Source organism: Mastigoproctus giganteus, chromosome 1, assembly GCF_048544385.1.
Source record: "Mastigoproctus giganteus isolate SK-2022 chromosome 1, ASM4854438v1, whole genome shotgun sequence".
Lineage (NCBI taxonomy): Eukaryota > Metazoa > Arthropoda > Arachnida > Uropygi > Thelyphonidae > Mastigoproctus > Mastigoproctus giganteus.
In genome coordinates this window covers 1,526,546-1,539,957 of record NC_143575.1, presented here as the reverse complement: position 1 = coordinate 1,539,957, position 13,412 = coordinate 1,526,546, and the positions used below count along the sequence as shown (strand labels likewise).

Sequence of the window (13,412 nt, the reverse complement as noted above, 5' to 3'; positions counted from 1 at the left end):
ACACCTAGCTCGAAGACATGATGAGAGATGGACTAAGAAAATAACAGAATGGTACCCAAGAGGAGCTAGAAGAAAACCTGGAAGACAAAGGCAGAGATGGATAGATGAAATTCATGAGTTTGTGGGTAGTAAATGGATGGCCAGTGCTCAAAACAGAAGGAACTGGAAAGTTGCTGGAGAGGCCTTCATACTGCAGTGGATTGAAAATGGCTGATGATGAAAGAAAGCCAGATTATGCAGCATCAGCCAAAAAAAAAAAAAAAAAAAAACTTCCACTTTACCCCTCCATTCGTTCGAAATACCTGTCCAGCTGAGCCTTAAATTTATTTAGGCTATCAACTTCCACGACAAGAGATGGAAGTCTGTTCCACCAACCAACTACCCGCTGGCTAAAGGCAAATTTTCGCACATCTATCCAACATCTGTCTTTCCTCAATTTGAATTTATGCCCTCTCAGGTGATTATTCTGAGCAAGAGGCAGAATCCCATCAGCATTGAGCATGCTCAAACCATTCAAGACTTTATACACCTCTATCAGATCACCTCGCCGGTGCCTAGTCTCAAGACACTGTAATTTGCAAAACCTAAGCCTTTCTTCGTGAGAGCAACCCTTTATTCCATTCACTAATCTTGTTGCCTTTCTCTGTACTCATTCCAGCAGCTCTACATCCATACTGATATATAATCTAGATATAATGCATACCATGTAAATTATTTATAAATAAAATAAATAGTATTGCATTACATTTACTACACTTGTTACATTAATGATTTCTTATCATTTTACATTTGAACTTCAATTAATTTTGTTTTGTTTATTTGGGAACTTTCAAAATTATGTGATTTTAGATATAATGCCTTCCATGTAAATGATTTATAAATAAAAAAAATATATTAAACTTATATGTTTAATTTTTTTTTTCCTGGAGTGCACGTTAGTCCTTTTAAGTAAAAAAAAGTGTGCACAACCAAAAAAAGTTTGGAGACCACTGACCTAGATAATCATAGATAAGAAACTTGCAGGAATGGACCAGGCTCAAGTACAAAGGACTAGCAAGGAGCATGGAAATTCAGCCAACCTCCTAGAAGATGGTACATGGATGGATGATGGAATTGAAACAAAGTAAACTGAAAGCCATGCACCAATGTCCTTCAGTGTTGACCACATGGCTACATTAGCTATAATTCATATTTAATATTAGACTACGCAATTTATTTCCAAAAATTATATATTTGATGAAACACATCTGGAGAAAAAAAAAACATGCAGTGATATTTAGTTACTCACAAATTAACAGACGACTGAATTTCGGTACCACCAAATCCACAGAATCCTTCACGCCACGGTATTTTTTTAAGCCAGTCAGCATCTATGCTTTCCACTATTATGTGACTTGCTAGGAGCATTTCAGGAGTACTATTAAATCTCTCTGTAACCAAAACATCACAGCTGAATGCCTAAAAATATAAACTGTTTTGTATAATTGTTGGTCTAACATACTTCATTAAATTGTGATAATATTAATTTTATAATTAAGCAAATCTAGTAAACACAAATACATTGGGGCCCCAACATCCTGTGGTCATTCATTCCACAAACCCCATTGTACGTTGAAAATATTGTAAGTAAAACCAATAATACATTGATTTCATGTACAGCTAGTTCTCGACTTTACAAGCTAATTCGTTCCTAGCGTGTGCTCGTAAAGAGAAAACTCAAAGCAGGAATTCATTTCCCACAGACAATGTTAAAAATAGGGGTTACGTTATCAACAATGAAATTAGCTAGTTAATTAGTTTTGTTTTTTTAAACAATGATTGATTTATCCAAAGAAATGAAAACAAAGCCTGTAAAATCAAGCAAATTATAATAATAGAGAAATTATTTATGATTACAAATGTTAAAGAATGTTTATTTTTCATCATCATCGACTAAATGCACACTCGATCACTCATTATTGACTCGGCACTCATTGGTTTGTTGCACAAGGAGTTGTCTTCTTCAAAAATGCTTCAAGAAACGTTTGTTTCCAAGATAATCTTCTCTTTTAATTATAAATTTCACTATTGCATAAGCATAAGCATATTTCAACGGCACACACAAATTGCAACTAACACGATTCACGTGGAGTAACAAGTTTAAGAAGCTTTAAAAAGAAGGAAAGAAGAGAAGATTCTGAAAATTTATTTGTTTTTTATACAATTGAAAATTTCAGTAAAGGGAAATACATTTCACCATAATAAGGTAAAAACCAACAGTATTCCAGCTATCGGTATTATCGTAAATACAATAAGATCGAGTTTACTACCATTTATAATTAGATGCAGTAACAGAAAAGCCCAATAAACCGGAAAGCGCAAACTGTTTTTATTGTTTTATGGTAGTGACCTCCAGAAACGTGCTTTAGAAAAATATCACTAAGGCATTCAAAATTGATTCTTATAACGGAACATATGATAACGATGAAAGTGTAGTGCATTTTAATGATTTGAATTGGTAACGAATACAATTTACAAACCAAGCTCACAAGCTTTTATATGGCCTTAAGGTCACGATAGTGACCTTAAAAATGAAATTTTAGAGAGATAAATAGCTTAGTTATACAGTAAAAATTTCAACACTTCCGAGATCTTGAAACGAATTACCAAAAAACAATATGTTATTGGGTTCACATTACAGTATTGTATTTTAACGATACGATGGTGTGTCTGGAACAGATTAATATCGTAAAGCAGGGAACACTGTATTATATAGCTACACACGTGGTTTGGAGGCAGTATTTATGAATGTTTGACATTAATTTTTTGAAATTAATGTTCATATTTTTGATTTTGTTGATACTTGGGGGGGGGGGACACGCAAACCTGGGAATTCATAAAGGGAGAACTGCCTATAATTCGTTACAAACTCTTAAGAGGCTAACCCAACAACACATAAAATAGGTATTTCTTACGTGTTATACTTCATTTTTACATTAAAAATGAGTATTTTATAAAGATTATTAAATAAACAGTCATAAATCATCAAAAAAAAAAAAAAAACAATAAAAAAATTAGTATTTACCTTAGACTTGAAGTGTAAAGCTGATGAAATCGATGGCGGCATAGTGGTAGTTGGACTATATCATGTGTCAGGTGTCTTTTCAGTCTTTTACTACTACTAACAAAGAAACTGTCCACAGTGGACTGTTTTTCACGGCATTTTTGTAGCTTCCTGAAGTAAGAAATGGCTCAATGTTCCATTCTGCACATAAGGTATGTTCGTGTCCTTGTGTGCAGAATGGAACAAGAAGCCATTTCTTACTTCTGGAAGCTACAAAAATGCCGTGAAAAACAGTCCACTCTGGACAGGTTCCATTCTGCACATCGTGAGTTCAATGTTTTCAATAGGATATTATTTTTACCACTTCTCTTAAACGTTCCCAACAAGAAATGGGTCTTCAACTCATCAGCTGACACTATTTGGGTGTCGTCTTCTTCCTCTTCAGTGTCACTCTCTACAATTTCCTCCAACTCTTGTAGGTCCTCTGTTGTTAGCTCACGCCCATGAGCATCAATAAAAAAGCTGTGAGTTAGGTTTGAATTTAAAAGTTCTTCGTCATTTGGTTTTTAGGAGCATTAGCAACTAAGGCCATATTGCTCCGGGATATGTGGTGGTCATTCCCTGACCTTTCCGCATCCTCCTTATTTGGTAGTGATGGGCTCGAACCCCGGTCTAATCAAGAAGCGTGTGCTACGCACTGCTGCTCCTTCCCACCTGGCTACGGAGGCGCCGAATTTAAAAGTGTCTGCAATTCTGCCCAGATATGATAGGAGGGAGTATATGATAAGAGCCTTGTAGATCAATTCGTCCTGGAAAGATTGTGCAAGGCTCAAAGTGTAGAATTTTTCTCAGCCTGGTCTGTGCTTGTTAACAGGAGAGACTGCTTCTACAGGGATGGGATACACTTAAATAGAATGGGTGCAAGAATATTTGTTGATGCTACTGAGGCAGTGTTAGGTGGGTTGGAAAACTACTAGCTTGGGAGGAAAGGGATTCTTCCACTGCTTCTATTAGAATGAGCAGCAGCCTGGAAAACAGGGTGCAGGGGATTCTGGAGACTGTTGGGAGACATTGGGAACAAGTAAATACATGGGCTGTGTTAGAGTAGCTAAGAATAGGAACATGTGCATGTATACATGTGTGTACACCAATGCTAGGAGTGTGGTTGATTAATTTGAGGTGTTGGTGAAAACATCAGATGCAGATAAAGTTGGGATATCAGAGACGTGGTGTCACACAGATATAAGGAATGCAGAACTGGAATTTGGGGAGAACAATGGGTACAGGAAGGACAGACAGGTTAGGAAGGGAGGAAGAATGGGTTATGTTATTAGTTAAGAAACACAAAATCCAAGGAAGTATAGCCAGTCAACATGGGTGGACAGTGCAGTGTCGAGTCAGTTTGGTGTGACATAAGCACTGGGAAAGCAAAATTGAGTAGGAGTGTGTTATAGGCCTAATGAGTATTGTTTGTTTTGTTTGTTGTTTGGTTTTTAGGAGCATTAGCAACTAAGGCCATATTGCTCCGGGATATGCGGTGGTCATTCCCTGACCTTTCCGCATCCTCCATATTTGGTGGCGACGGGCTCGAACCCCGGTCTAATCAAGAAGCGTGTGCTATGCACTGCTGCTCCTTCCCACCTGGCTACGGAGGCGCCTCCTAATGAGTATAATACACAGCTGTACAGAGAAACAGAGTGGGCCAGTAAATCAGAGTCATATAATGGGGGATTTTTAATTTCCCAGATATTGACTGGAATTTGTGGGTTAGTCACACACACAATAGCAAGGCTTTTGTAGATTTATTGGATGATTGTTTTCTACAGCAACATGTTCAGGAGAAAACTAGAGGAAGTAATACTCGATCTGATTATCAATAGTGATTCTTCAAGCATTAAGAATCTGAAGATAAAGTAACCACTAGGTAGCAGTGATCACAGTGTGCTGAAGTGGAATGTACTCAAAGAGGTAACTACCATCAGGAGTAAAGGGAAGGGGTTTTTGCTTTAGTAAAGGTGACTATGGTGGTCTGAGACAGTATTTAAATTCTATACGGTGGGACCAACTGATGATGTTACCAACAGCAAATTCAAAATGGGAGGCATTCAAAGAATTAATTTTAGAAGCTACTAGGCTTTTCATACCAACAAGGAAATATTGTTCAAGGTTTAGGCCTAAAGGGAAGTCAGATGAACTAATGAGACATATGCCAGAGAAGAAAAATGCATGGGATACATATAAATTAACAGGTGACATGAAAGCTTATGACAGATATAAGCTGGTCTGTAACCAAGTCACAAATGAGGTTAGACAGACAAAGGCAAAGTATGCAAAGAAAAACAGCAAAGAGTTCTTTACTTATACACGTTGGCACTAATAATATTAAGAGTAGGAGACCGGCAGAATTACTTAACAAGTACAGGTCACAGTTGAACAAAAGCCGAGAATTAGGGTTGAATTTGAAAGTGTCTGCAATTCTGCCCAGACACGATAGGAGGGAGTATATGATGAGAGCCTTGTCGATCAATTCGGCCCTGGAAAGATTGTGCAAGGCTCAAGGGGTAGAATTTTTTTCAGCCTGGACTGTACTTGTTAACAGGAGAGATTGCTTCTACAGGGATGGGATACACTTAAATAGAAAGGGTGCAAGAATATTTGCTGATGCTATCGAGGCAGTGTTAGGTGGGTCGGAAAACTGCTAGCTTGGGGGGAGACAAAGACCAATAGATTGACAGTAGCCACTGGCAGAGGTGAAAGAGATTCTTGCACTGCTTCTATTAGAATGAGCAGAAGCCTGAAAAACAAGATGCATGGTATTTCAGAGACTGCTGGGAGCCATTGCGGTACAAGTAAACACATGGGTTGTGTTAGGGTAGCTAAGAATAGAAACAGGTGCAGGTATACTTGCGTGTACACCAATGCTAGGAGTTTAGTAAATAAATTTGATGAATTTGAGGTATTGCTCAAAACATCGAAGGCAGATATTGTTGGGATATCAGAGACGTGGTGTCACACAGATATAAGGGATGCAGAACTGCAATTTGGGGAGTACAATGTCTACAGAAAGGATAGACAGGATAGGAAGGGAGGAGGGATTATGCTATTAGTTAAGAAACACATAAAAACCAAGGAAGTGAAGCCAGTCGACATCGCTGGACAGTGCAGTGTGGAGTCAGTTTGGTGTGACATAAACATTGGGAGATCAAAATTGAGAGTAGGAGTGTGCTATAGGCCTAATGACTCTGATGAGTATAATAAGGAACTGTACAGGGAAATAGAGTGGGCCAGTAAATCAGAGTGTCTTATAATGGGAGATTTTAATTTCCCAGATATTGACTGGAATTTGGGGGTTGGTTACTCACACACTAGCAGGACTTTTGTGGATTTATTGGATGATTGTTTTCTACATCAGCATGTTCGGGAGGCAACTAGAGGGAGTAATACTCTTGATTTGATTATCAGCAGTGATTCTTCATGCATTAAGAATCTGCAGATAAATGAACCACTAGGTGGCAGTGATCACAGTGTGCTGAAGTGGGATTTACTCAAAGAGGTAACTACCATTAGGGGTAAAGTTCGTTTGTTTGTTATTCGGTTTTTAGGAGCATTAGCAACTAAGGCCATATTGCTCCGGGATATGCGGTGGTCATTCCCTGACCTTTCCGCATCCTCCATATTTGGTGGTGACGGGCTCGAACCCCGGTCTAATCAAGAAGCGTGTGCTACGCACTGCTGCTCCTTCCCACCTGGCTACGGAGGCGCCTTAGGGGTAAAGGGAAGGGTTATTGCTTCCGTAAAGGCGACTACGATGGACTGAGACAGTATTTAAATTCTATACAGTGGGACCAACTGATGATGTTACCAACAGCAAATTCAAAATGGGAAGCATTCAAAGAACTTATCTTGGAAGCTACTAGGCTTTACATACCAACTAAGAAATATTGTTCAAGGTTTAGGCCAAAATGGATGTCAGATGAACTAATGAGGCATATGGCAGAGAAGAAAAATGCATGGGATACATACAAATTAACACATGACACAGAAGCCTATGATAGATACAAGTTGATATGCAACCAAGTTACAAAGGAGGTTAGGCAGGCGAAGGCAGATTACGAGAAATCCTTGGCAAGGGATGCAAAGAAAAACAGCAAAGAGTTCTTTACTTATGTAAACTCCAGAAGGAAGGGGATGAATCAGATTGGTCCACTTGATATTGATGGGTCAACTGTTGATGATCCTGCTCAGGTAGCTAACAAACTAAATGAATATTTTGCATCGACATTCACACATGAGGAGTTATTCAGCGAGGGGAATGCCAGAGGTGTATTCAACTCTAGCAGTAAGCTACAGAATCTTGAAATAACTGAGAGTAAAGTGGAGGAGAAACTGTTGAAGATAAACACAAGAAAGGCACCCGGGGTGGATGGGATCTATCCAGTTATATTAAAGGAGGCAGCAAAGGAAGTAAGCAAACCCTTAGCCATAATTATGAGAGCTTCCTTGGACTCAGGGGAGGTACCCATAGACTGGAAATGTGCAAATGTGATCCCAATTCACAAAGGAGGATCAAAGGCTGACACAAGTAATTATAGACCTGTGAGCTTAACTTCTGTTCCAGGAAAATTAATGGAGGCACTGGTTAAAGAAGCACTGCAGGATCATTTAGACAAGACTTCAGTTATAGCTCAGACACAGCATGGTTTTGTTAAGGGGAAGTCTTGCCTGACCAACTTGATTGGATACTATGATGCAGTCACAAAAGAACTGGATGCAGGGAATAACTTTGATATTATATACTTGGATCTTAGAAAGGCTTTTGATACTGTTGCACATGGAAGACTGCTACACAAATTGGAGCAGTGTGACATTGGAGGCAAATTGCTGCTATGGATAAAGGGGTGGTTGAGGGGGAGAAGACAGAGAGTGGTAATCAATGGACACTGCTCATCGTGGACTGATGTTATTAGTGGAGTCCCTCAGGGCTCAGTGTTGGGTCCATTATTGTTTTCTGTATTTATAAATGATATTGATGATGGTATATCGGGCTTAATGTCCAAGTTTGCAGACGATACAAAGGTTGGCAGGGTTGTCAAGGACACTACTGACACTATGCTGCTGCAACAGGATCTGGAAAGGTTGAGCAGATGGGCTGAGAGGTGGCAAATGAAGTTTAACATTGACAAATGTAAAGTACTACACATGGGAAACAACAACCCCAGAGCAACGTATCAACTCTGTGGTACTACACTGACAGTGGTAGAGAATGAAAGGGACTTGGGGGTGGTTGTACAGGCAGATATGAAGTTCTCTGAGCAGTGCAGACCGGCTGCAAGAGTAGCTCATGGAGTATTGTCAATGATATACAGGAATTTTTCCAGCAGGGATAAGGAGGTGATTATTCCATTGTATAAGGCGATGGTCAGGCCACACCTAGAGTACTGTATACAGGTCTGGAGGCCTCATTTCAAGAAGGATGTACAGCTGCTGGAACGAGTACAGAGAAGGGCAACAAGATTAGTGAATGGAACAAAGGGGTGCTCTTACGAAGAAAGGCTTAAGTTTTGCAAATTACAGTGTCTGGAGACTAGGCACCAGCGAGGTGATCTGATAGAGGTGTATAAAGCCTTGAATGGTTTAAGCATGCTCAATGCTGATGGGATTCTTCCTCTAGCTCAAAAAAATCACCTGAGAGGGCATAAATTCAAATTGAGGAAAGACAGATGTAGGATAGACGTGCGGAAATTTGCCTTTAGCCAGCGGGTGGTTGGTTGGTGGAACAGACTTCCATCCCTTGTGGTGGAGGTTGATAGCCTAAATAAGTTTAAGGCACAGCTGGATAGGTATTTTGAACGAACAGAGGGGTGAAGTGGAAGTGGGGTTTTTTTTTTTTTTTTTTTTTTTTTGGCTGATGCTGCATAAGCTTGCTTTCTTGCATCAAATGCCTCTACTATAATGCTAATGCTAATGTTATGTAAACTCTAGCAGGAAGGGGATGGATCATATTGGACCACTTGATATCAATGGTACAATTGTTCATGATCCTGCTCAGGTAGCTAACAAACTAAATGAGTATTTTGTATTTACATTCATACATGAGTTATTCAGGGAGGAGAATGTCAGAGGTGAATTAAACTCTGGCAGTGAACTTGATTTTGTAATAACTGAGTGCAAAGTGGAGGCGAAATTGTTGAAGATAAACATAAGAAAGGCACCAGGGGTTGATGGGATCTATCCAATTATATTAAAGGAGAGCTTCCTTGGACTCAGTGAAGGTACCCATGGACTGGAGAGGTGCAAATTGACCCTAATTCACAAAGCAGTATCAAAGGGTAACATAAGTAATTACAGAGGAATTTTTCTAGCAGGGATAAGGAGGTTATTATCTCCTTGTATAAGGCAATGGTCAGGCCAGACCTTGAGTACTGCATACAGGTCTGGAAGCCTCATTTTAAGAAGGATGTAGAGCTGTTGGAAAGAGTACAGAGAAGGGCAACAAGATTAGTGAATGGATCAAAGGGTTACGTTACGAAGAAAGATTTAAGTTTAGAAATTACATCATCTGGAGACTAGGCACCTGCGAGGTGATCTGATTGATGTGTATAAAGCCTTGGATGGTTTGAGAATGCTCAATGCTGATTGAATTCTTCCTCTTGCTCAGAATAATCACCTGTGAGGGCTGTTGTTTGTTTATTTGGTTTTTAGGAGCATTAGCAACTAAGGCCATATTGCTCTGCGGATATGCGGTGGTCATTCCCTGACCTTTCCGCATCCACCGTATTTGGTGATCACGGTCTCGAATCCCGGTCTAATCAAGAAGCGTGTGCTACGCACTGCTGCTCCTGCCCACCTGGCTACGGAGGCGCCACCTGAGAGGGCACAAATTCAAATTGAGGAAAGACAGTTGTAGGATAGATGTGCAGAAGGCCTTTCGCCAGCGGGTGGTCAATCGCTGTAACAAACTTCCATCTGTCATAGAAGTTGATAGCTTAAATAGATTCAGGGCAGAGCTAGACAAACATTTGGAGTGAGTGGATGTTTGAAATGGGGTTTCTCCCCCCTTTTGGCTGATGCTATATAAGCTTGCTTCCTTGCATACAGCCTTAAAAAAAAATAAACTAAAAAAGAAAAGGAATCGAAAAAGTTTTGTTTAATATTTACCTGGTTAATAACATCAAGAGCATAACTGCATGAAAGGGGCGTGTCTGTGGAAGCTACTAGAAGATTTACATTGAATCTGTTAAATAATCTTAAGTGCTCCAACTTGTTTCCATTTTCTAAAGAAAAGGCTATCAAATGTTTCCATAGTTTCAAAAGCACTATCCAGGCTTCACCAGCAGAATAATGATGTAACAACTCTGGTAGCCACATAAATATTGTATTAAGATAGTTTTCTTTAATTTCTGAAAAAAACAGTAAAGGATAACTTAATGATGTATGCTATGCTGAGCTTACTAATTATTCATTAGAAAAATGTATAAATCATTTAATGAGAATGAAAAAAAAAGTTCCTGTGTAAAGTTTTAAATCTATTTATTACTAATAAAATCTAAAATTCATATGTTTTATGGGTGTTTTCTAATCTGCTTCTCCATTGATTATAATCCTGCTGTTACACTGTCAAAAATACCAAATGGCCAAACTACATTTAGTGTTTCTTCGTGTTACTGGTGTTTTCTTTAAAACCCACAAAACCAATATACCACCAGTTTAGTCTATTGGTGAATTTGTGATGGCATAGCAGCAAAATTTATACTTCTACCTGCTGAAGAAGCAGAGGACAAAATCTGTGCAAAACATATCACTTTTAGACTATGTATTAAATAAATAGATATTTGAGGATATCTATTTATTACTAATAAATATATAATCTAAACTTACACAGGCAAAGTGCTTTAATCTGCAGTATATACAGCAATGTTCAATTATGCAGTTTATACATTTATGTTCAAAAAATTATGGGATACATTATTTGATGAACCATGTCATCACTTCATTAAAATGAATTCTGCCTAGCCAGAGACAGTAAATAATATTCCTCTGTAGAAATTACTATACATATTATTAATTTTATATTCACATTCACAAAGTTAATGTATACTAAATGTGCTGTCAAATAGCCTCATTATGTATACAGAGACTGTTACAATCTATTTCTGTGAAAGTATCTTTCATTCCATACCTTCAAAAGTCTGAAAAACAATATTTTCTCCTTTGTTCATACAAAGTATTTATACTTAAATTTGAGGGAATTACAAGTTTTTCAAATGGAATAGGACTTTATGACTACCCCATATGTTGTTTGTATGGCATCAGTCAAAAGATTAATGAACAACATTAAACAGCTCTTGCTTTAAAATTACCATTTGCAAGAAAGACAGTGGTGAAATCCTACAACCATAAGACACTGCTGACTGGCTAAATTCATCAATATTTGGTTATTTAAAGGTACATGCCAGCAAACTTAATTGATTCAACTTTAAATATATTTATAATAATTACAATACATTTCAATAAAACTATTTACTCAATATCAATCTGACAAACCACAAATTAAAAACATTAAAATTATACTAGGCAGCACATATGATTGAGGGGGCTGGGCTGTGTTGGGCTATCCTAGGTTTAATGATCATTTTAAAATAGTATTAATGGTAGCATATGATACATAAAAGAAAGCTTATAAATCATAAAAAAAAAAAAAAAAAAAACATCACATCACCTACACATCTCTCCAATAAGTTACTCTTTTTCTTCCTTGAATTTACTCAAATTGCCCAATTCAGAACAACATATGGAAGTTACAATGATCAACCACCCGCTGCCTGAAGGCAAACCTCTACACATTTATCCTGCAACCATTCTTCCTCATTTAAAATTATGCTCCATTTATATCAGTAGTCTGAGCAAGATGAAGAATGAAATGTACCAACTGTGTGGTACTACATTTAGGGCAGTACAAAATGAAAAAGTTGTGTGAATAATTGTGCAGTCAGATATGAAGTTTTCTGAGCAATGCAGACAGGCTGTCACAGCAGGTCATAGGGTATTGACAATGATATACAGGAATTTTGCTAGTAGGGAAAAGAGGATGATTATCCCTTTGTATAAGGCAATGGTGAAGCGTACAAGTCTGGGAGCCTCATTTTAGGAAGGATGTAGAGTTGCTTGAGCGTCTACAGAGAAGGGCAACAAGAGTGGTGAGGGGAACGAAGGGGTCCTCTTAACAAGGAAAGCTTCCGTTCTGCAAACTGCATCGGCTGGAGACTAGGCACCTGCAAGGTGAGGTGTATAAGAATTGAATGGGTTGAGTATGCTGAATTCTGATGGGATTCACGGCTATAGTTAACAGTGCATGGCTACTAGACCTGTGGTTAAAGAAATGTATTTGACTTTCTCAAGAGATATTTGAATTTTTGTTTTGACTTTTGAAATATATCTGGTATAATATTTTCAGTAATATACTTTGCTTGGGATGTAGTAATTAGGACAGATCACGTTATGTCAAGGATATGGGTATATTTGTACCATGTGTATGCCATATCCAAAAATTTCATTACTTCATACAGCATGTCCCACCGACTTTTTCTTACTATTGAATACACCATGAATTTCAAACTAATAGAGCAAGCTCATCTGTAAAAAGATTTAAACCTCCCAAACACTTCCTAATTCATTTCACAAATATATGTGGTCTCAGTTCTAATCTCAACGATGTGAATTTCCACTTGCAGTCTGCCAAACCCCCATGTACTTTTTCTGACAGAATCTCAGTTATCAGTTGATTCAATTACTGCACATCTCAGCTGCCCAAATTATTCACTGTATGATTCCTTTTGCCTCAAAGGTGGTACTTTTGCATATGTCCGTTCTGATATTCCCTGTCAGAGACTTGGTAATTTGGAATCTCCTCTCTTCGATCTTCTCTAGCTTAAAATCTCTCTACCTCACTGTGTCAAATTCATCTGTTATCTCTACCGTTCTCCCAACTCCACTAATCACTTGGAGCTCTTTGACTTCCTCTCTTTGCAACTTGACTCTCTCCAGTCCAACTTTCCTAACAGTGAGGTAATTTTCCTTGGTGATTTTAACGTTCACAACTCCAACTGGCTTCCGTTTTCTAGTCACACCGACCCAGCTGGTCGAGATGCTGAGGCTTTTGCAATTACTAATGACCATGCACAGGTTGTTCATTTACCTACAAGAATACCAGACAATCCTAATCATACAGCCAACACGCTTGATCGTTTTCTTACAAACAACCCTTCCAAGTACACAGTTGAAGTGAGAGGTCTTTTAGGCACTTCAGATCACAACTTGGTGATTGTCTCTTCTTCAATGGAGCCTTTATCTCATGGCTAATCCCAACCTC

General features: G+C 38.4%; 1 protein-coding gene across 1 annotated transcript in view; it reads right to left on the bottom strand.

Moving 5' to 3' along the window:
- Positions 1-13,412, bottom strand: part of lin (protein lines homolog) — a 104,250-nt gene that overhangs the window by 67,292 nt on the left and 23,546 nt on the right. Inside the window, exons 5-6 of the mRNA XM_090378082.1 lie at positions 10,202-10,443; positions 1,289-1,458 (exon numbers count right to left, since the gene is read on the bottom strand). Of these exons, the coding sequence (XP_090234208.1) occupies positions 1,289-1,458; positions 10,202-10,443 (412 nt within the window). The remainder of the gene's footprint in view (positions 1-1,288; positions 1,459-10,201; positions 10,444-13,412) is intronic.